Source organism: Pleuronectes platessa, chromosome 13, assembly GCF_947347685.1.
Source record: "Pleuronectes platessa chromosome 13, fPlePla1.1, whole genome shotgun sequence".
NCBI classification, from domain to species: Eukaryota; Metazoa; Chordata; class Actinopteri; order Pleuronectiformes; family Pleuronectidae; genus Pleuronectes; species Pleuronectes platessa.
The window spans coordinates 18,899,599-18,922,246 of record NC_070638.1 but is presented as its reverse complement, the minus strand read 5'-3'; the positions used below and the strand labels follow the sequence as shown (position 1 = coordinate 18,922,246).

At 43.9% G+C, this 22,648-nt stretch overlaps 2 protein-coding genes across 2 annotated transcripts; both read right to left on the bottom strand.

Annotated features, from left to right (window-relative positions):
• Positions 1-13,989: 13,989 nt before the first annotated feature.
• Positions 13,990-20,568, bottom strand: psmb5 (proteasome 20S subunit beta 5). Its single transcript, XM_053438785.1, has 3 exons — positions 20,303-20,568; positions 18,016-18,322; positions 13,990-14,636 (listed from the first exon to the last, which is right to left on the bottom strand). Exons 1-3 carry the CDS (start codon positions 20,525-20,527, stop codon positions 14,353-14,355), a joined length of 816 nt encoding a protein of 271 aa, XP_053294760.1. The 5' UTR covers positions 20,528-20,568; the 3' UTR covers positions 13,990-14,352.
• Positions 20,569-20,854: 286 nt separating this feature from the next.
• Positions 20,855-21,830, bottom strand: psmb11a (proteasome 20S subunit beta 11a). The gene is made up of 2 exons (XM_053438924.1): positions 21,805-21,830; positions 20,855-21,677 (listed from the first exon to the last, which is right to left on the bottom strand). Exons 1-2 carry the CDS (start codon positions 21,828-21,830, stop codon positions 20,855-20,857), a joined length of 849 nt encoding a protein of 282 aa, XP_053294899.1.
• Between the last annotated feature and the right edge of the window lie 818 nt (positions 21,831-22,648).

Below are 22,648 nucleotides of genomic sequence, written 5' to 3'. Positions count from 1 at the left end.
CACCTGTTCTGTGACGGACTCAGAGTTTGTTGGAGATCATTACTGAACAAACAGCATCATGAAGACCAAGGAGCTCACCAAACAGGTCAGGGATAAAGTTGTGGAGAAATATGAAGCAGGGTTAGGTTATAAAAAAAATATCCAGAGCTTTGAACATCTCTCTGAGCACCATAAAATCCATCATAAGAAAATGGAAAGAATATGGCACAACCGCAAACCTACCAAGAGGAGGCCGTCCACCCAAACTGAAGAGTCGGACAAGGAGAAAATTAATCAGAGAAGCAACCAGGAGGCCCATGGTTACTCTGGAGGAGTTGCAGAGATCCACAGCTGAGGTGGGAGAATCTGTCCACAGGACAACTATTAGTCGTCTACTCCACAAATCTGGCCTTTATGGAAGAGTGGCAAGAAGAAAGCCATTGTTGAAAGGGATCCATAAAAAATCCCGTTTGGAGTTTGCCAGAAGCCATGTGGGAGACACAGCAAACATGTGGAAGAAGGTGCTCTGGTCAGATGAGACCAAAATTGAACTTTTTGGCCTCAATGCAAAACGCTATGTGTGGCAAAAACCCAACACTGCCCATCACCCTGAGCACACCATCCCAACAGTGAAACATGGTGGTGGTAGCATCATGCTGTGGGGATGCTTCTCTTCAGCAGGTACAGGGAAACTGGTCAGAATAGAGGGAAAGATGGATGGAGCCAAATACAGGGAAATCCTTGAAGAAAATCTGATGCAGTCTGCAAAAGACTTGAGACTGGGGCGGAGGTTCATCTTCCAGCAGGACAATGACCCCAAACATACAGCCAGAGCTACAAAGGAATGGTTTGGATTAAAGAATGTTAATGTCTTAAAATGGCCCAGTCAAAGCCCAGACCTCAATCCAATAGAGAATCTATGGCAAGACTTGAAGATTGCGGTTCACAGACGGTCTCCATCCAATCTGACTGAGCTTCATCTTTTTTGCCGAGAAGAATGGACAAACCTTTCCATCTCTAGATGTGCAAAGCTGGTAGAGACATACCCCAAAAGACTTGCAGCTGTAATTGCAGCGAAAGGGGGTTCTACCAAGTATTGACACAGGGGGGTGAATACTTATGCACCCAACAGATGTCAACTTTTTTGTTCTCATTATTGTTTGTGTCACAATAAAATGTATTTTGCACCTCCAAAGTACTATGCATGTTTTGTTGATCAAACGGGAAAAAGTTTATTTAAGTCTATTTGAATTCCAGTTAGTAACAGTACATAATGGGAAAAAGTCCAAGGGGGGTGAATACTTATGCAAGGCACTGTACATGGAGGCTCACTGTGATCAGACAGAGTCAGCTGGTGTGGCCCTCAGTCTCAAGACTAAAGCTTTTCATGCCCACAGTCCATCTCAGAAGGCTTTCATATTGCTCCTCCTGGTCAACGAGCTCTGCTGCAGTAAAGCTGTGATCAGGTGAGGGGTCCATTTCCTTCTAATCCTCACATATCTCACTTCTCATTTATTTTTGCTTATATTCACAATATAACAAAATTATGGGGGGAAAAAAAGTTTTTTCACAGTGTGGTTAAATTTGAGTTGAATGAGCTATTTTTATTTTGTAAAGTTGGTTGCTTGCACAGTTTAAACAAGTGTTTATTATGTGCCTGGAGCTTAATCTCTGACCGAGAGCAGAAAATAGTCACTTGTTTTATTCATGAGGGCTCAAATTGTGAAGAAACAGTGGATGTATCAAAAGGAATATGACAAATCATGGTTTGATGGATAGTTTCAAAAGGTTGCATCAAACAATATTTCATTAATCTTTCATTAGTACCAGCAACCCTTTGAAAGGCATCTCCTGCCCGCTGCAGTGTGCTGCAAATTTATCAATCTAAGAATTGAAGCATGATTTTCAATGTTGCTTTGCAGTGAGATCAACAAAAGCATGGATCACATGACCAACCTGAGGAGCTCCATGATGATTGGACAGGACCGCTACAAGAGGCGTTACTGGCTTCTCCCACAGTGTGGCGGCATCTTTGTTGAGGGCATGGAGAGCAGCGAAGATGAAAACTCACATTGAACTATACATTTGAATTGTTAAGTTTGTTATGCACTTTGAGCTGATTTTTTAAATGTTACTCAGGTTATGAAGAGTTGAGGGAGACACAGGGAACGGCTCAGGTGACCAGAATAAAGGAGGGGCAGCTGGAAGAGACTGAGATGGAGTGGGTGTGCAGCCTAGCAACGAGCACATTCCGAGATACAGCCACATCAGAGATCCAGCAGGACAAAGACGGTCTCAAACTCATCTTAAAGAAAGTGGCCAAAAAGGCTTGATCTTCCAGAGCCCATCCTTACAAACGGCAGAAAAGTAGCTCCGCTAAAATCCCTTCCACTGCAGAGGGCCTGGGTGACATGCTACCTTGTGCCTTGTTCCCTGCTGGGGAGGCAGCCAAGACCCAGGACTACACCATACCTCAGCCTGTCCCTAAGGGTAAGAATAGCTCACTGCCAGTAAGCACAAGTGAAATATGCTGGACTAAAGATCATCACTGCCCAGACAGTCCTGGAATACATGCTGTGATGACTGTCACTCAGCTTTACAACTTCCTTATGCTGCTAAAATTAAGCAATTAACAATACTTCTCTCTTTGGTTGGCAGAGTTGCTGCACGGTTGGGGGCGAGTGTCAGACGTGCAGGAGCTCCACAGTCTGGTGGAGGCGCTCCACAGTCGAGGCATCAGAGAGAAGGTCCTACAGAAACAGCTCCAAGAACATATGGAGTATTTGTCCCAGCTCTATGCCAACAGCAAAGATGGTGTGTCCACAACTCCTCTGATCACTTTAATTATCTTTAATACAAAACATACTGTTATTTGATATTTTCACGTCACCTGCTCCCAAATGAATATGTATAATTATGCTGCTTTTCATAGACAGTCATTTGCTGTATTGTTTGTATGTATCTATGGGGGCAGCGTTGGATGTTGCGAAGCCGGAGAAACAGGAAGTGAGGGAGAAGACCGTGGCGAGTTGGTGTGTGGAGGAGCAGGCCATGGAGGTGGACATCCACCAACAGCAGCAGGTGGAGAGGAGAGTCATCTCTGCCAGTCTGCAGATCAAGTTAAAAGAATCCTGAACGTTTGTCTACTTACAGCTCATACAAATACAAATATCCCAGATTGATTTCAAGACTACTTCTCCAGTATGTGCTCAGATAGGATTTCGGGTCCTTACTTTATCACCAATCACCATATTTCAACTCCGTGTCCCTCAGGGCAGTGAGGAGGAGGTGACTCCTGGGATGAGCTTGTGGCACCAAGCCCTAGAAGAAGTCCGCAGCTCGGCTCAGCTGTCGCTCTGTATTAAGCAGCTGCAGAAATCGGTTCAGAAATTGGTTAGTGATGCCTCTTTTCTCTCGCTATCAAATATTTGTTTTTATTATGTCCATGCCAGCGACAGCCATAAACTGCAGCAGTATCATTGCGCATTATCCTTCCGTCAGTGTGTCCCAATTTCTTCTGCCATTAATAAATAAGTTATGTGTTGTTTGTGACCGATTTTGAGTTTTATCCAAAAGGTCAAAGGTCAATTTCACTGCAGTATCCTAATGTTCTTCTGGCCATATTTCAGCACCGTAGCTCAGGAAGAGTAGCTGAAGCTGTGAGCTTATTTCAGTTAAATTAACTGGTTATCAGGGACAATTAAGGGACAAGCAATTATACAGGCTACAGAGGATAAGAAGAAAAATACACTATCATCAATTTATAATGCACCATCACCAGGAAACAACACTGCCACCTTTGTCAAAAGGGGGATAATGAAGAACTGCTCTTTCTTTGTCATGGCTGCTATAAAGGCTGCCACACCTACTGCCACCGGCCTAGGATCCCCAAAGTTCATGACGGCAAATGGTTCTGTCGCTTTTGTGAAGCAAAGGTAAACCTGAGACCCTTTTCTCTTGTCTTTCACTTAATACAATCTCCTAGTCCACAAGCAGTGCAGTTCAACGAGCTTCAATCTGTTCAACTGTCCAATGATATCTTCATTGTTCCACATGTCCACATCCATTTAATAAATCCCAACAGAACCGAGCAGCTGGGGGAGGGAAGCGAGGCAGGGCCAAGCTTGACAGCCGTGGGTCCTGTGCCAAAAAAGCCAAACTGGCCAAAGACTACAGAGATTGGCTGGAAATGTACAGGTAGGTATGAATGCATTCTCCCTGCATGGATAGAAAACCGCATTTATTTCATCTCACTGTTATAAGCGCAAACATTGGGGGAGTGGGACTTGACCAAAGGAGGAACCCATCAGATTAGATTTAGTTGTGGATTTTTTACTTTAACATTGCAAGAGAGGATGTTTCGCAACATTTTTGCTAATTTCTCAGAGAATGATTTATGGATCTTCGTGAAAAAAACAGGACTGGTATTGTGCCTGTGCAGATCCACATAAAATTTCAGATGTAAAGAATCTAACTGTGGTTTTGTCAGGGGACTGTTGTTGGTCATCTAGTTAGATGAGCTGTGATGACATGACCAATCATCCTTGTTCACTTAAAAATCTCTTTCAAACTTTCACAAATATCTGAAACTATATTAAAATATCAGCTTTGTTGACTGCTCATTTTCCTCCAGAGTTGTGCTGGCTGAGCTGGAGGCTCATCCGGACGCGCGGCCCTTTCTCTTTCCAGTCAACCTCAAAGCCGCACCCTGGTACAAGAGGATCATTAAGAAGCCCATGGACTTTTCCACCATTGGAAACAAACTCAGCAACAACCAGTACATTTGTGTTATACATACATTCATACATCCTTTATTTCAGATACTTTTCTGATTTGAATGCTGTCTCTGAATAACAATTAAACCATTTCCAATCTTTGCAGGTAACTAAATTTCGAGACAGTCATCATGGACGTCAACCTTGTTTTTGACAACTGTGAAAAATACAATGAGGACGATTCAACAACCGGACGAGCAGGACTGACCTTGAAAGAGTTCTTTGCCAAACGATGGGCTGAGCTGCTGAGGCAAAACTCAAGCTCAAATATAGAAAATCACTTGTTCTACTTTCTACTTATCAAACTCTTGTCCTCTTTGGTGTCGGAGGCCTTCTCTACACCTGTGACACTTGATGTGAGCTGCAATAAAGCCGATTGTGCAATTTGAAATAAGAAACACTCCATGGATCCGTATCTTCAAGTGCAATACTGTTTAGTTCATGAAAATAACTCAACACCTGCACCTCCTGCGAAGTAGCGGACTGTGCACTTCATGTGCAGAGGTGGACTGCGCAGGAGGATGACAAGATGAATGCTGCGTAAACGTTGTTAAAACAGACCAAAGGCTCAAATTGAACCGGATAAGATTGTTGGATCTAGGAAACTAGTTACTAGACCGTCCCACAATCAACAGAGGGAATCTTATTGAGTAGCTCATAAGCAAATTCCAAACCATACATATTTATGACTTTCACATATAAAAGGCTTATCAGCCTAATCATCTGTTTGTCTGATCGACAGAGGCTATCAGGGTGCGCAAAATGGCAAACCTGAACCAAGAAGCACGACACTTGAGCAGTTTTAGGAGTAGCAGAGGTCAAAAAACAGGCAGACAGACAGAGACAGCAAACAAATCCGACAGGGAGCAGGCAAAAAGGGAATCCTGGGTCCAGGCTCCAGTGAAACAGGGATAATGCTGGAAAGCTAGGAAAAACACACTAGACGAACTGGCAAAGAACAGAAAAAAGGGGCCGGTTTTGATACTTGATAAATTACGCCAAGGAGCATTTGTTATTTAGCAGGACCACGCAAAAAACTACTGCAATAACGTATGTATCCAGGAGTTCTTTTCTCTTTCTTTGCAGCATTTCCCACAGAATTAATTTAATCTATGTTGGTAGCGGGGGTGTACTTGCCCACACACGAAGGTCGCTCTCACGCCTAACAGATTGTGAGTAACAGGTACACAGACTAAAGAGTAAAAGAGGAAGAGAACTGCGTCTGAGGTCCTGAATGAGTGATAAAAACTTTATGGACAATAACGCAAGCGAGCACACAGCTATACAATGCAGTAAAAGAGCAAAACAGCAAGTGAAAGTTCTCTTATGTTATTATGAGAAGTATAACAAATATTTGGTTCATTATGAAACTGTGGCAGGACAAATTAGAATTCCTTGGGCCGCCACAGTGCAGATAACGAATGGGAAACACTGCTTTGACTGGGCATCAGCCTTGACGTGTGCATACTCAGAGCCCTTCTAGTTTACAGCTGTCACTCACAAGTCAAGACAATGTTTTAGGCGTGCCGTGCTAAATCAGAGGATCGACTTGAGGGGAGCTAAGAGGGCAACAGTAAATGTAAAGGGGTGAAATTATCCTGTGAATAAAACATTGCTTCAAAGAAGAGGGGGAGGGGTGTACAGTTACCTCACAATATTGCTATATATTCGTGGGGAAGCATCGAGGGTGAGGTCACAGGGAATAAATGGGACACGGCAGTGGGACACCATTTGCGTTTCAGCAAAATGCAGTGAGAGGTATTGCAGGTAATTCTGAGGGACTGAAACATGCGCCATTAGGGATGAATAAAAGAAGGTGGTATTAGCTCAGGCAGTGTTCAATGCTGGCTCGAGCGATAGGTTCAGAGGGGAGGTGTTGTGTCTGAGATCTGAAATAGACTACTTCAATGTGAGAAACATGAGCAAAAATACCCATCCACTGTATTAAATACTCCCACATCCGCCCGTACATGTCAGCCTGTGAACCTATACTCCCCCCTGATTAGTCTTCACGCTCATTGTTTGCATTAACCTCTTACATCCCCATTTACACCTGGAGAGTGCATCAGTCCATAAATCTCCCTGCGACCTACATGATGATCAATTTCTAATCAGCCTTCGAGAGGTCAGAAGGCTGAGGAGAAAGTGTCACACTGACATTGTGCCCACAGAGAAAGAGCCAAGCTGCCGAGGGAGGCCTTGGAGAGGCATCGGGGAGAGAGTGCACCATTCAACTGAATCATAGGGGCCATCAGTGTAATGAGAGCAGATCGGTCCTGAGCAAAGAAAGGCAAGGAGGGGGAATATTGAGAAAGGGAAGAGGGGAATGGGTGAGATGGGGTGGGGTGTAATGGTGAAAAGAGGAAGCGGGAGGAGAGGGTGGATGGCAGGAGGCGGTGGGGCAGAGAGAAAGAGAAAATGGAAGGGAAGCAGATGCATGGTGGTGGGGGTGAGGGAAAGTTGCTGATAGAGGGATAGTTGGGAAACCGAGGGCTATGGTAAAAATGATGAATAGGGGTAAATGCTTGAGGAGAGACAAATAAACAATTATCTTTTCTCTGATGAAAACATGAGAGACTGAATAACACAAAGACACAACTGCTGGGCGCTCAAGACCCTGGTACTCAAACCGACACAAAGGGACAGGGAGAGGATGACAAGATAGTGAAGGACACAACGAAAGAGGCAGTTAACATAAGAAAGAACAATGGACCATATTTTTCTTTGTACCACAGGAGCCACATTGTTAAGTGTGAGAATGTCTCAAATGTTAAGATGTTGTTCATAGCAGGGTCCTGATATTTAATTAAACAGCCATTTCCATGATGTAGTCCATTAGCTTCTCATTCTCATAATGCCATCAATTCTGTCATTTCCACAGCAGTGACAAACGGCTATTGTTTGCGATCACAGAAGCCGAACTTCTTAGAGGTCATTACTCATTTCTGGCATTTGTCTCGGCTCCGGAACAGAGAGTCATAAATTATTTCTCTCACACATAATCCCGGTGCCAAAGCTGCGTGTCAATCACTTTTCAGAGTCACTCCCAACCTCCTTTCGCGTCAGTTCTGTCACGTCCGGCCCAGCAGATCATCTATCAGCGGGCGATCGTCCGTTTGGATGGGTACCCTCTGTTATTACCCTCACGTCCTGCCCCCTGGCGGAGTTACAATTGTGTAGTAGGTGACGAGCCAGAAAGCTGAGAGGGCTGAGCCTGGGTAACAAGCTCTGGGGTGGGTAATTAGTGCCTCCATTTCCCCTGCCGGTATCGTCAGGGGGAGGGAGGTGGCATTGATCCGAGCAGGATCATGCCGGAGGGGAGTGGACGACGGGCCGAGGTCACCGTAGGGGGGATTGAGTCAATGTGTGGAACAAAAAAAAGGCGCATGCAGGTGGTGAGGTGCAAGAGCAGGACGGATTGGTGGGAGGTGGTTGGGGCTTCAAGCCTGGCAGAGTTGTCCCTCTAGAGATGGGTCTTCCGCTGGGGCCGGCCACTCTGTCAGAGAGCCTGCAGCTCTGAGTGACACTTCAAACCAATAAAGAACAAACTCTAGTTCAGTACTCTTCTATCAGAATTGTAAAGCAGAGACATCCAGGGGGGAAATAATGTGGAATCCAAAGCTGCGTTTACACAGTAGATGCTGTACTCAATGATTCATAAAAGAATCACAGCTTCTACGTCCACACATTTCTCCAATTCAAAATTTCAACAGATAAAAACTACAGAAGCAGAGTATAGGATATCAGCTTCCACACAAGGTCAGTCAGCAGAGAAAAACGGGCCGTGTAATGGTGCGTCACATAAACAAATGTAACTGCTCACATAACCAGAACTGAACTGCCACTAAAATAGCAAGAAGCCGGACAAAATGGCCATTGATACTGTGAAACAAAAGGATCCGCAATTCACTTTTCTCTACCCCGAGGGACTTAGTCACCACGTATTAAAGGACGCAGTGCAATATAAAGAAAAGCCAGAAGCCACATGGAGTAAGTGGAGTGACCATGGCAGCCACCATCGCTCTAACTGCCACATCTTTAGCTGCAGTCTCTCTGACCCTGTCTCTGTTTGCCTGGGAGGCAAGGCCTGGCACTGTTGACGATAAAACAAACAGACAAGCCCCATTTATACAGTCAGGTGTCATGACAAGGGATAAACAGCCGACTGCTTCGGGCCTCTTGTGGCACAGTCTGCACTAATAGTGGGGACTAACATCCTCCTCATCCTTACCATCACCCTCATGATCATCATCATCAAGCGTGCAATAGCAATGTTGGCAGAAGCTCCTATAAGTGCCTGCTGGGAAACGGACGAGTCCTGACTCACATCGGACAGAACTCAAGGGCTGCACTGTTTACTTTACTGGGCTGTGTTCATTCGTGTCACTGAATTAATCGAGTCGAGAAAAAAAAAAAGCAATTGCCAAAAACATTACTGGAGAAGGGGCGGAGGGCAAGGAAGAAAAAAGAACAGTCTCGAGTAGAGCGAGGCGGCCGTGGCCAGCACGCGGCGGGAATGACAAGAGTGTGGCTGTCAGCGTGAGGGATGAGAAACAGCACCTCCGGAACGAGGCGAGGCGGCAGCTGCCTCCTGCGCCGGCGAGGACGGGGATGCACAGGGCCCACAGAGGCAATTATCTACATGCCAGCTTTGTTGTTTTTCACAACTGGCACGCATTTTAAGACTTGGGTTTACTGATTATATGACACCCGAAGAGCCTTCGGGCTGGACAAGAGGCAGTCTGCCGGGAGTCATTACCCAGGCCAAATAGACTTCTCATTTGTTTCTCCGTCGGGCTCAAGCATCAACAGTAATAAACAATGGATGCCGGATACTTAATCACCGAAGACGTGCATGGGTGTTTTTGTTTTTTTTCCTTTTCAAGATGTGGTTACAAAGTCCGAGCAGCCAATCAAGAGAAATAGCGCCTGATATGTGAGATACATGTGAATAATTGCCAGGGCGCCTCTGTTCAGATAGGATCTGGTGTCTGGGAGGGAAATCACATCACCTGACAGATGGCATCATGTGGGCACAGAGGTTATTTTCTCACAGTGTGAAAATCATTGTGCTGGCACCTTTAAATCTCGCCAGCTGGTCTTTTTCATAGCGTTCCATCTAATTTACCCCCCCCCCCCCCCCCCCATAAGAAGAAAGCTATTTTCTTCTTCGTTTTTGTCATGTCTCCCATTAGTGTCATCTTGTCCCGATTATAAAGCTTTGTGAAAGTATTCTGAAGGGTGCTGCTGATAATAACATCTACTCTGAAAATACCTGTTGACAACCTGTAATCTCAGCACCAGGCCGACCACTGTGTCCACCGCACTGCCCGCAGACTGCTGGTCCAACGCCAAGGTCTCTCTCTCTCTCTCTCTCACACTCACACACACACACACACAGTGTTTCCTCTCTACATGACTACACAGGCCAAAAGGGCAGACAGGTACATTCATACAAACAACAACAGCTTTATAAACCCAAAGCTATAAACAGAATCATTTCAACAAACAGGGTCTGCTTAGGAATTCAACCTGCTTCAAAAGCATTCTGTGTATTCTGAGCACGTCTCCAGGTAAAAAGGTGTTTGCACAGCCCCACTGCAGGCAGGGTAAAACGGCCGCTGTCATAAAGAGAAGCGACACATGATGAATCCTACACCCTCTTCAGAGCAGCCATGATGTTACACTGGCTTCATGCAAGACAAACTAATGAGCTAAATGCTAACACCAGCAAGCTAACAGGCTCAGAAGGACCAGGATAGAAGAAAGTATGATGTTAGCACGTCAACTGTCTCGGTTTAGCATGTTAGCATATTTGCTAAACTAGCTTAGAACACACACAAACAAGCCCAAAAAGTCCTACATGTCTGTCTAGATCTTAAAAAGAAAAGGAAACCGTACACACAACTGTGTAAGCATGAATGTGTTGGATATGTTCTAACTAAGAAATAGGATAAAAAGCTAACGCTTGGAAGGACAAAATGTAATGGGTTCTTACCTGGTCTGAGTCAAAACCCTCAACCCACTTTCACAGGTGAAAATAGCAGAGGTAAACAATGGCAGATCATCAGAGGGGTTCATGGGATCCAGCAAAGTACATGAATATCTGTACCTGACTAAATGCTCATCCATGTTCTAGTTTTTTCCAAAATATGAAGCCAAAGTTTCCTGGTGGAGGGCAGTGCCATATTATCCGGAAAGCTTCTGTCTTCACTGTGGTGATCGAGGGGCGGAGCCGTGTAATCCAGGCCCCTCCCACAAACGCAGCTCCACCAATTTTGAATGAGTCTCTGCTTTCAATCATGGCGTCCGTTTCATCAATTAACTCGTTACAATCCCACTTAGTGAAAATGGCACTGTAGAGTCCCCATTTAAATTGGCAAGATCCACATTTTTGTTTGTATCTGCAACATCTTTTACAGACTCATAAATATCAGTCCGATAAACATGTGCGATTTTCATCCTCAAGATCTGTGAATTTTTCACTGAGAATCAACAATAATCGTGAAACACTACCTATCTCCCAATGTTAAAGGAAGTCAGAAACATGCACGGATATTGGTTGGGTAGTTTTTGCGTAACTCTGCTGGCAAACAGTGGTAGATAAAAGCATAACCTCTTTGGCGGAGATAATGAATACATCAGAGTGATTAGAATTACCTAAAATGACAGAAAACCTCTTTGGAAATAATGTATTTCCCATGTACTTTGATTTTTTTTCTTTTTTTTTCACGTCGCATCTAACAACATGGACGGTCCATGGTTTATGACCGAAACCACAACCAGCCACCAGAGGGTGATTCAGAGCTATAAATTCTTCAAACTTCACATAAAGTCTGTGGTTTTAGCATATTTCACCATGCATGTCAAAACCCATGGTGTAGCTAGAGAGAAGGAATTGCGAGAGCTGGTCTGGAGGATGTTTTTAGTGGAAGAGTTATTGATTCTTTTTTTATTCCGCCCCCACAGCTCAAGGATGTGTTAAATTAACACATTATATTATATTATATTATACTGCATAACATTGCATATTGCAATCTGACACTGTTCACTGTCTTGCATCTTGCATTTCACTTTTTACTTCACTTTTTATATCTTTTATCTATTATATATATTTTATCTAGATATGTTTATGTCTAAATAAATGTTACTTTGTATAAATATTAGAAAAAGGGAGTAAATAAGAAGTAAATAGTGAGTAAATATATATTGTTTCTTTTTATTGCTTTTCTTATGTGTGTTGTATTTATTGTGTTTTTATGTTTTTATGTTTCTATGTTCATTGTATGCACCAATAACCAGAGCAAATTCCTTGTAGGTCTAAACCTACTTGGCAATAAATACTTTCTGATTCTGATTCTGATTCTGACATGGACGGTCCATGGTTTATGACCGAAACCACAACCAGCCACCAGAGGGGGATTCAGAGCTATACATTCTTCAATCTTCACATAAAGTCTGTGGTTTTAGCACATTTCACCATGCATGTCAAAACCCATGGTGTAGCTAGAGAGAAGGAATTGCGAGACCTGGTCTGGAGGATGTTTTTAGTGGAAGAGTTATTGGATATAGCAAGATGATACATAACATTCTGCAAGCTGTGACCCTGAAGCATCTTCTGAAGAGAAAAAAATCCTTCAGAGACCGTCTCCACGACTCGTTGCCTTACATTTCTCCCACAACTGAAGTGATAAGAACGAGATACGCATCATCTGTGCAGACAGAACAATTACTGTGTTCTGAAATTCTTCAGTCACTCGCTCTCATCCTCTGACCTCCCCACAAATTATGAATCACCCTGTGCCATCCTTTGATCACAGCCTGAGCTTCAGCAGATATGGTTCCATCCTGTTTTCTGCATTCAAGGAACATGTCCAATTTAGACCCTTTCACCTCAAAATCGTTTCTGATGTCTTTATCAGTAGTTGTTGGTATATCTTTTTTCATTCAAATGCAAGCTGCCAGGGTTTTAAAGGGAACACAGAGACAAGACCATATTTAAAATGTATTATAATTTTTACTTAAGCCAGGTCTCCAGTCCAACGACTAAATAAAAGAGAACCGATGCCAATCCATTATCCAGCCAATGTCTAATCAGTATGTCTCTGGTTGAGGTGCGAATTTTACGCTGGACACATCTGCCCCATGTTCACACATTCACCATTATGCTTCTGCTCAAATAGTAAGTTGAGCAATTATGGAGTATAATTACAGGCTCTAAAAGTAGCCTTTATTTGAATCAGGACATTTCCTTTCCTCCACTGTGGTTTAGTGACACTGTAGTTTGTTGGATGTTTAATGGATGCAGCCTTTATCCACTTTTCTGAAGATGTAAGACAGTCCATCCATCTGTAAAATAAATCCTTTTTATCTTCTAATCACAGGAGGATGGTACGTTTTTTTTCTTTTTCTTTTTGTTCCTTTTAATTTTCTTATGCTTGTATCCACATCTGCTGCCTTTTAGCATATAGTATGTCTATAGGGGCATGTGCAGCCACTCTACCAGTATCTGCTTCTATTGATGCTGCAATTCCCATCCTTTAATTTACCCGCAGCACTGAGGAAACCCGCTCATTTCCATTTATCGAAATCCTATTTCTATTCCATCTGCTAACTAGTCACCTGTGAAACTAGTTTTTAACCATTGTTTGAAGGTGCGCTGGCTGCGGATGTCTACCCCATCCCCTTTATTAGTGTTTATTCCCGACCATAAAGCCCAGTGGAGGGGCGCAGACTGCCAGCGTGGGTCGTTACATTGTAAAACACCGTGGCAGGGTGGCACACAACAGTGTGCATTCAGGAGCGAAGTGCGTCGGGAGGAATTAAAGAATACATTTCTCCTTCCAATTAAAAGAGGAATTTGTGCAATGCGAGCTGAGGCAGGGAACATTCTCAATGAGGGGAAGAAAACGCACTGTTACAACTCAGGAGGCACAATTACTGAGGCTGGGGCTATGCAATTAAATAGTGCTATTTAGACAGTGCTCCGCTCAGCTAATAAACGCAGAACATATAGGAGACAAAACAGGCTTTGCATCTACCTCCGAATCCCAACAGCTGTTGGAACAGCTGACTGAAATGTAAACACCAACAGAGGCAGAGCGACTACATCAGAAGCAGGATGTGGCGTTGGGTACATGCATTTACATAAAGAGTAAATTCAGAGAAATACAGTGATTCACCATTTCACCTCAAGGTAAAGTCAGTGCTCATAATAACACAACAAAAACAAGGCTCTTGGAAAAAGAACATCACAGGTTTATTGAGAAAGATGTAGTTTCCCAGGGTATGATCCAAATTAAATGTATGTAGGGCAAGCAACACACTACACCCACACTGAATTAAAGCATGTTTGAGTCATCGGCCACCTCTCAGCAGACCTTCAAATCATACTAGCCGTGGAATGAGCTCACTGAAAGAATTAAAAATGTACAAAATAAAGCTTTGAGCTAGCAACAAGTCAAAACAGGTCGCATAAGTGATACAAGTTGAAATCAATCCGAAGATGAGACCGTTTTATTCATGTGTTAACCCTACTGACATTTCAGAACATCTTTAACAGTAGACACGAGAATTATCTAACCCTCTCTATTCCTGATTATTTCTGCTCTTTGTACTGATGGTGCAGCATGAGCACGTCTTCCTGGGAGACCCTGGTCCAGCCCTCGCTGTGAACGTGGTACAGGTTGACCTGCCCTCCGCTGTAGGCGTCGCGATATGTGGCCTGGTAAATGGCGCGGCGACCCAGCTCGCAGGCCTCTTCCACGGTCAGGTCTTGCCGGAGGCCGCTGTCGATCACGCCATAGGCGTACATGGAGCCCGAGCCTACGGCGAACAGGTCACCACACACCCGGTTTCCCTCTGAGTCGACGTAGTACAGCCCTGAGGAGAAAGGACGAAAGCAGTTTCAGGGAGTGGAAATGTAAGGGGGAGGAAGGAAGGAAGAAATGTGTAAAGAGAATTGTGTCGCTGCAGAAAGCATCCTTCGATCTCCTGACTTAGGTGTTGAGCTTTGTCAGGATAACTGAGATGAGTGGGTGGATCTAACATCCCCACTCTCGCACAAACAAACTTCGAAGCAAGTACACACGCACACCGCATCCTCAAGAGAGAATATGAACAGCTGCAACCTCTCCAAGTGAAGTAAGGCTGGCAGATCGGAACAGCTGCATCCTCTTCAAGTAAAACAGAGCCGGCCACGGAACCTGCTGACGAGGCACGGGCCACATCAGTGCCGGCCCAGGGGCGTAACTCCAGACCTTATTGATCCCTGTGAATACGCCAAAAATTAACTATCGGCCCGCAACCCCAGCTACGCATGTAACCGCACCTCCAGAGTAAGGGTGAAAAAAAAATCTACAACGTGCTCACATCATGTGTACATCAGACAAGTACAACACACTCACACCCACACCTACATGTGATCACATGTGCACTGCCGAACCCACGATGCTCTGACGGACCTGTGAGGGACAGTTTGCTCTACACCACGCTTCATGGACACATGCAAGACATTTTGTTCCGCGCCATGACACACTTGCTAGGCCTTATCCCAGAGTGACGTGGAACGGGTGACAAGCACCAGCCTGTGTGTGAGCTCGCCCACAGCCAGCCTGCAGATGGTAAAAAAAAGAGAAAAGGAACGCCTGCGAAAAGGCCTGTTTCTCACAGTGCCTCACACAGCGAAAACCTGTGAAAATGATAATCGCGCTGGGAAACACATGCATACAAAATGTTCTAATATCCACTGCCATCGCTCATCTTGCACATTAAAAAACACTTCAAAATGCCCACAGATTGCACATCCCCACGTGCACAGATCCTCTGCTAAACTAGTGACGGTCTATTACGGATGGAGAGCCACTTGCTTTTCTGGAAAAGAAGAGAAGCTCACCATCACTTTCAAATGGCAAATTGCAGCTTCCTCAGCCTGTCTTTAGCTTGCCATGATAATCATCCAGTCCTTGCCTATGCATGGGGGTAATTTGCCATTCTGAGACCTGCCTGTTCCTCTTGAAAACTGGGGGACTCGTTAAAAATATAATAGGCAGGGAGAGAGAGTTGTAAAGGCAGCCTCTTGTGTCGAGTAGCTCAGTTGACGGAGGTGGATGAGGACTCTTTAGGAGGTCCAAGTATAGAAGCGGAGCTGCAACCAAAGAACACATCCCACATCCATTCCTTTCCAAACACACCTGGGCTTTTTGTAGAGCCCAATGTGATATCGCTTAACGGTCTCGGCGCCAAATGCAGATGCAAAAAATATGCAGGCTTCAATTCAAGAAAAGAGATGGGGGGGGCGGGAAATTCATAAGGCTGATGCACTGCTGATGCATATGTGGGGGCACGCTCAGTGACTGGAGGCGCGTTGGAACAGTGGCAGCCAAGACAGACTCCTTCCACTCCATCAATCAACTGACAGGTGCTTAAAGAGGCTTTTATTTTTTAGAACAGCAGCCTGTGCAGCTGGCTCCACTGACAGCTTTCAGGGGTCAGTGAGGAGCAAAGCGACGGATGGGTGGCTAGCATCAAACAGGTCAGTGTCTGTCCGTCATCTGTCCGTCCCGGTAGAAATCACCACTGGATCAGGAGGGAATAAAAAGAGGGAGGAAAAAAACAGAGGCTAAACAGAGGGGGGGACACGACAGGCATCACACCATCCTTTGGGAGTGGCTGTAAAATCACATGGTCTCATATCATACATTCATTTTCTGTTTTATCTTGAGGCCACATCCCATTTAATCTCCTTTCTTTATTATGGAGACTACATGCCCTTACAGGGAGCGGCACAGGGGGCTTCCCAGAATGCAGCCACTTCTCTCAGTCAATGTAAAGCTAATTGAAAGCTATCTAGCATCAACTGCTCCCTAATGAATCCCTAAACAACTGTCACAACATTTTAAGTTATAACATGATATTGTCAAGCTCCTCAACATGGCTTTTATTTGATTTATTGTGCATGCAGTTTAAGACGCTCCATCAGGGGAATAAGCGTTCTTGACGTGATTGTAGCCGACTAATGAGCTTCCCGCCTAATCACGATTGATTTAATTTACATGACATTTACCTCTCCATTCAATCACTGGCATTGTGGGGGCCACGGCTAAGCTCCCACACCGCTTGAGCTTATAAAAGGATCATTATTTCCCCCAAATTGATTTCCCAGGATTTAACACGTGTCATTTACGTTTGTTGGCATACAGAGAGGGCCGTCATTGTTCACACAGGCCTCTCTGTTTTCCAGACAAAGCAGGCATCGATCACAGTAGATGTACAGGCATTATGCACGCGACCCAATTGTCCAGGGCTGAGACCCAACGTCCATCATCCCATCGTGCTGTTGCTGGCCCGCAGTCCCAGCCTCATCGATTTCCCATTACTGTGTCACTGTGGCAGCCTCTTTAAGCACACCTTCTGTGATTTACGGCCTCACGCTGCACATCAGAGCCACAGCTTTAAATAAGAGAGGCTGTACTACCACCTAGTGGATAAATCAGGTAACAACTGGTGTGGGTCGACTTCTATACCGCACATGTAACTGGAAATCCACAGGATTTGACAAGTCTATGCACAAAATATAATTACATTTATTTAAACACTGTAAAAATGTGTTTAAATTATTCATCAAATAAGTGCATCATGTCAGGAAAGAATTACTGTTGCTGAATTGCAACAAAAACAGAGCTCGACCTATACAATAAATAAATACATAAATATTTAACATAATAGAAAATCAAAAAAGTTTGATTGCAAAAGAGGGCTACAATGATTTCCACTGTTGATTAAGCAGCAGTGATTTTAGGTGAAAAACTTGTTCATTGTTTGTGAATGACCAGAAACGCAAAATCTAAGTTACATGTCACTCAAATTAAATTTAAAGGCAAAAATCTTCATGTTGAGAAGCTGGAAGTAGAAAATGCAATCATAAGTTGTAAAAATGCTGTAATGTTTAGTCAATTATTAAAACAGATTGATTCATCATTGCAGCTCTGTTGTCTTATGTTCCAAATCCCATCCAGTATGTTACACCAAACCCTGAATAGATGCATTGTTAAGAGAAGGAAAAAACAAAAAGGATCCTATTGAGTTTGAAAATAAGAATAACATTTATAAAGAAAGAATAAACAGCTGAATAGTCATCATCCTGTATAAGGTAATGTCCGAGGTAAGGCCTTATAGAAATCTACATTAGGAAAAATACACGAATACCTAGTACATACTGAGGAACTGTTGGTTGGATAAGCATGTCAGCTGTTGCATTTACCTGGGCCTCTCTTGTCCCAACCACACACCATGGTTCCCATGCTGAGTCCCATGCCCTTGTACTGGTACACCATGTTGGCAAGCAACTTGGAGGCTGCTGCCACCGAGATGCGCTCCTTGTTGCGAAGCTCGTAAATGCGGCACTGGCGGGCAAGCAGACGTTCCCAGAAGCTACAGTCTGCGGCTCCTCCGGCCATGGTGCCCAGCAGGTAAGGGTTGATCTCGATCACCTTCTTCACGGTTTGTGATGCGATGTAAGCTCCAGCAGTGGCCCGAGAGTCCACCGCAACAATAACACCATGCTGGAACTGAGAGGAGACAGCAGGAGAGGAAGACGTTAGTGGAGATCATTACAGTAGGAGGGGAACACAATACAACTGAGAAGTTATTACGTGATCAAGTCTTCCAAATATGGAAGCACAGTTTTTTATTTTTAACACCCTGGAGTCACTGAAAAATCTATGCAAGTCTGCATAATGCAATTACTGCCTCTGTTTGCTTCCCTTAAAAGAAAACAGATGTGCGGCTGCTGTACAACTGTCAGAAAGCAATATTAGGTTTAGCTCGGTCAGAGCGATACTGGTTAGGAGGTGATACTTCTATTAGACTTCTGTTAGACAGTACACTTGTTTTACTCCCTCCAAAACCCTCGGTCAGTGGATTTTCAGTGGATTCACCACAGCAGTACGTTACTAAAGTGAAGACAACAGATTTAGTGAGTCCGGGGGAGATGTCTGCAGGGGGAAATTGAACCAGCCTCCACCCCACGCAGGGATTAAGGGATAAGGTTGGCTTTATTTATCTTTTCCTTTCTTTAAATCAACAAATCCCCTGAAGAGAACAAAATGATAACCAAAAGCAGGAGCAGTGTTAACACAGCTCAGTGTGACAAACTGAGACGAGAAAGCAGGACGGGCTGTTTACATTATAAAGACAAGATGTGTCACTCAAAATGAATATTATGACTATTGTGCATTTTCAAAACAATGCGGCCCAAGTTAAATCATGCCATTATACAATCTTATCAGTGGCATGAATTCTATTGTTGGTTTTGGTGTTGTCCTCTGACTTCTTGAAAGTTGTTAAATAACAATATGCAGTTTATCAGAATGTAAACACCTGGACTCCCTTAAATCCACCCTTCTCCAGATATATGTGGCACAAATAAGAGGTTTACCTCGAATTTTTCAGAAATCCAATTCTCTGTTTTGATAGCATTTTAATCAGAGCTTCAATAACTTCTAATTTATTCAAGGAGCAGGTCCACATTGTGTGAGCGTGTAGTTAAATGCTCTATGTTACAGTTAAGATGACTGATTGGTTTCTGGGGTTTGAAAGCATTGAGATCTTGAAATGTTACAGTTTTAAAAGAAACTACACACAGTATTTCTCCATCAAAACGTCATATCTGGTACATCAAATACACTGAGAACATCATATGAGCCCTCACACTTTACATCTACGTTATCTTAAATAATAATAAGGTGAATACATAAACAAATAGCACATAACATAATACATTATAATTAGAAATTGTATTGGATATTCTCCTTCTACCATAGATGCTTAGAAAGCCTGCCAGGAAATATCATCCTTAAATATATGAACTCACATCTGACCTGCTCATGTGAAAAACATTACACAACCATAAGAGGGTTTGATCCGAAGGACAAATTTGATCAATAAACATGTGTTTACATTTCTCAGTCTCCTGTCTCTACAGATATATGATAATCGTGACAACTTGGTACCTTATTTAATTCTAATCCCGCAAAAAAGGAAGCACCTGTAGCAGTAAAAGTTCAAATTGATAAAGCATCATGTATAAAAACCAATTGAGGGCATATTGTCAGTCAGTGTGTTAAGTTTGAGAAGCATAAGTCAACCTGGTGTGTTGGTTGTGTGCCCAGGACGTTGACTTAACTAACAGCTTGTTGGCACTGGAAAGGAACTAAAGAAAGTGACAGAATAGCGACAGAAGCGGACGTGTTGCTCGTGCAGATTAAGTGATGCCATTTCTGTGAACCCCAAACAGTGATCACCTGCTTCACCGAGAATCAGATCCGTCAGACACAGACGTCACCAAGAGAACATGTGAACCTGTACCATGAGAAAGCCGTTTGTAGCCATGTTAGCATGCTAACATTTTAGACAAGTCCCGTGTTAGCTCGAATTAAGCGTGATGTTTAAAGTCGGAATTATTTCACATGTTTACGTTGACGACTCCTCGGCTCGACAGAGTCGTGCAGCACCAGCTACAGCTCGGTTCTCGGTTCTCGTTCACTTACTTTGAATGCTAAGGTGGTGGTTCCATGCAGAAACTCTATTTTCCTCTCGACGTCATCGTCCTCCCCGGAGCACAGCGGGTTTCTGACAGAAAAACTCAGGCTGTCTCCCGCAGGGGCCTCTAAGCCCGGGCCGCTCAGTCCGGCTTCGCATCCAAACGCGAAAGGCTGACCATGGTCAAAAGAAAAATCCGCACAATCACTGTTCAACACACTAGCAAGAGCCATCTTTGAAAGTGTCTGGTGAGCAGGCAGCTTCCGCCGTGTGAGGAAAGGATGATTTATCGAGTCATGGTGTCAAAGAGCATAGCGCCCCCTGTAGCTTTGGAGGACTGTAGCTTTATGGTCGATGGCTAGATAGATGGATAGATGGATAGATAGATAGATAGATAGATAGATAGATAGATAGATAGATAGATAGATAGATAGATAGATAGATAGATAGATAGATAGATAGATAGATAGAAGTTCAAGAAGGTAATGTTATATCTAAATACATCACTATTATTTACAAATGTTACCCTGACCCCACCTCTGCACCCACGCAACACTGTTTCATGTAGGAACTTTGAATCCAGTCAGTCTCTTTCTTTCCTCCACTATCATTGCCTTCCTTTTCATGTCTCTATAATATTCATCTTTCAGTTCCTCCCTCTCTCTCCGCTTCCATCCCTGCTCTGTGATGTGGAAGAGATCCACGTTGTTTCCTGAGTAGGCGTCCCTGTGCGTGGCTCTGAACACAGCCTCTCTTGCCAGGGAGAAGGCCTCGTCTTTGCTCAGGCTCCCCCTGAGTCCGCTGTCCAGGATTCCATAAGCATACGGAGAACCTGAGCCCACAGAGAGGACATCCCCCTGCAGTCGGGCTCCATTGCTGCACACGTATATCAGCTTTGGGCCACTGTTAGTATCACCTTGGCTACTAACAGCAACCGAGGAGCTGTCTTCCATCAGAGAGGATGAGTCTTGTGACCTCCTGGCACAGTCAGTGCTACCTGCTCCCTTGTCCCAGCCACACAGTGTCAGGGCCACACACACATCCGTCCCTTTAAAGGGATGCAGCATGAATGATAAGAGTTTAGCAGTGCCACATATCGACAGGCGCCGTCTGTTCCGCAGCTGGTACAGTCTGAGCTCTCTGGTCAAAAGTCGCTCCCACAACATGCAGTCTGCGCCACTACCAGAGGAGGTGGCCACCAAGTGGGAGTGAATGGGGGTAATCTTATTAACAGTAGGGCTTGCAACAAGCCCCCCGGCACTGGCACGTGTGTCTGCAGCAGCTATGACGCCATCTTGGAAAATGAAACCAAGGGTCGTTGTTCCATGAGCCAGAGGGAAAGGCCTGCGGATGGTCGCGGACTGGTTGGACGGGAACAATGATCTGGGATTGAAAGGGGCAGAGTTTGGCATAAAAAAATGGAGTGGGGCCTCAGGAGTTGTCTCAAAATTCCCACGTCTCCTTAATCCGAAGCTGTCATAGTCAGTCATATGAAAAGAATGGACCGCACCTTCCACAGAAGAAGCAGATAACCATTTGCGATTTTCCTGGAAACTGCAAATATCTTCTAAAGCCATGATGGCATACAGAGAGATTCCTTGTTGAGGAAAGTAGAGTGATCGGCAGGCAAAAAGTACTTGTTAAACACAGACTAAGACAGAGTCCGGCCTGGAAAAACGTCTCCCCCTCTCATCTACTGTCAACTTCAAAGACATTGATGTTCTGACCCTTTTATATCCCTCCCAAATATCACAGATTGCACAAATATATACATGCGCAGGCCTGTGTCCATAAGTATTTGAGTCGACATAAGTGATATTTTATCCTCCTTCCTGCTGTGAAAGTGATATTCACAGATGCCATTTTATGCTTACTGACAAATTTGTGCATTTTGTGAGCAAGCAACTGTTTCACATCATTTTCAGTTTGTTGTTTAACACCCACCAGCAGCGCTCTCATTTTCTGATGAAGCTGCTTTCCGCATTCCAGTGTATTAGAAATTTCCAAACTTTATTTACTTGTTTTGTTCTCTCTTATTCTTTATTTTAAACGTTAAATAGTCTTTTCATCTGACACACTATTCTTTACCATCTACGGGACAAGATAAAATAAAGTTTCACAGAGAAACCGAGGATATGATTCCTGGGAGGGAACAGCTAAAACAATTTTTCCAATTGTTCCGAAAAGGTTTTATTTCTCTCCTTCTTTATTTGACAATGAAAGTTTATATCTTTAGTGAGTCTTTTGGACATAGTACAATTAATCAATTTTATCCTTTGTAAACTTTTTTGAATGCACCTTGCCGTTGGTCGCCACCTGCCAATAAACCAAACAGAAGAAAAATGCTTAATTAT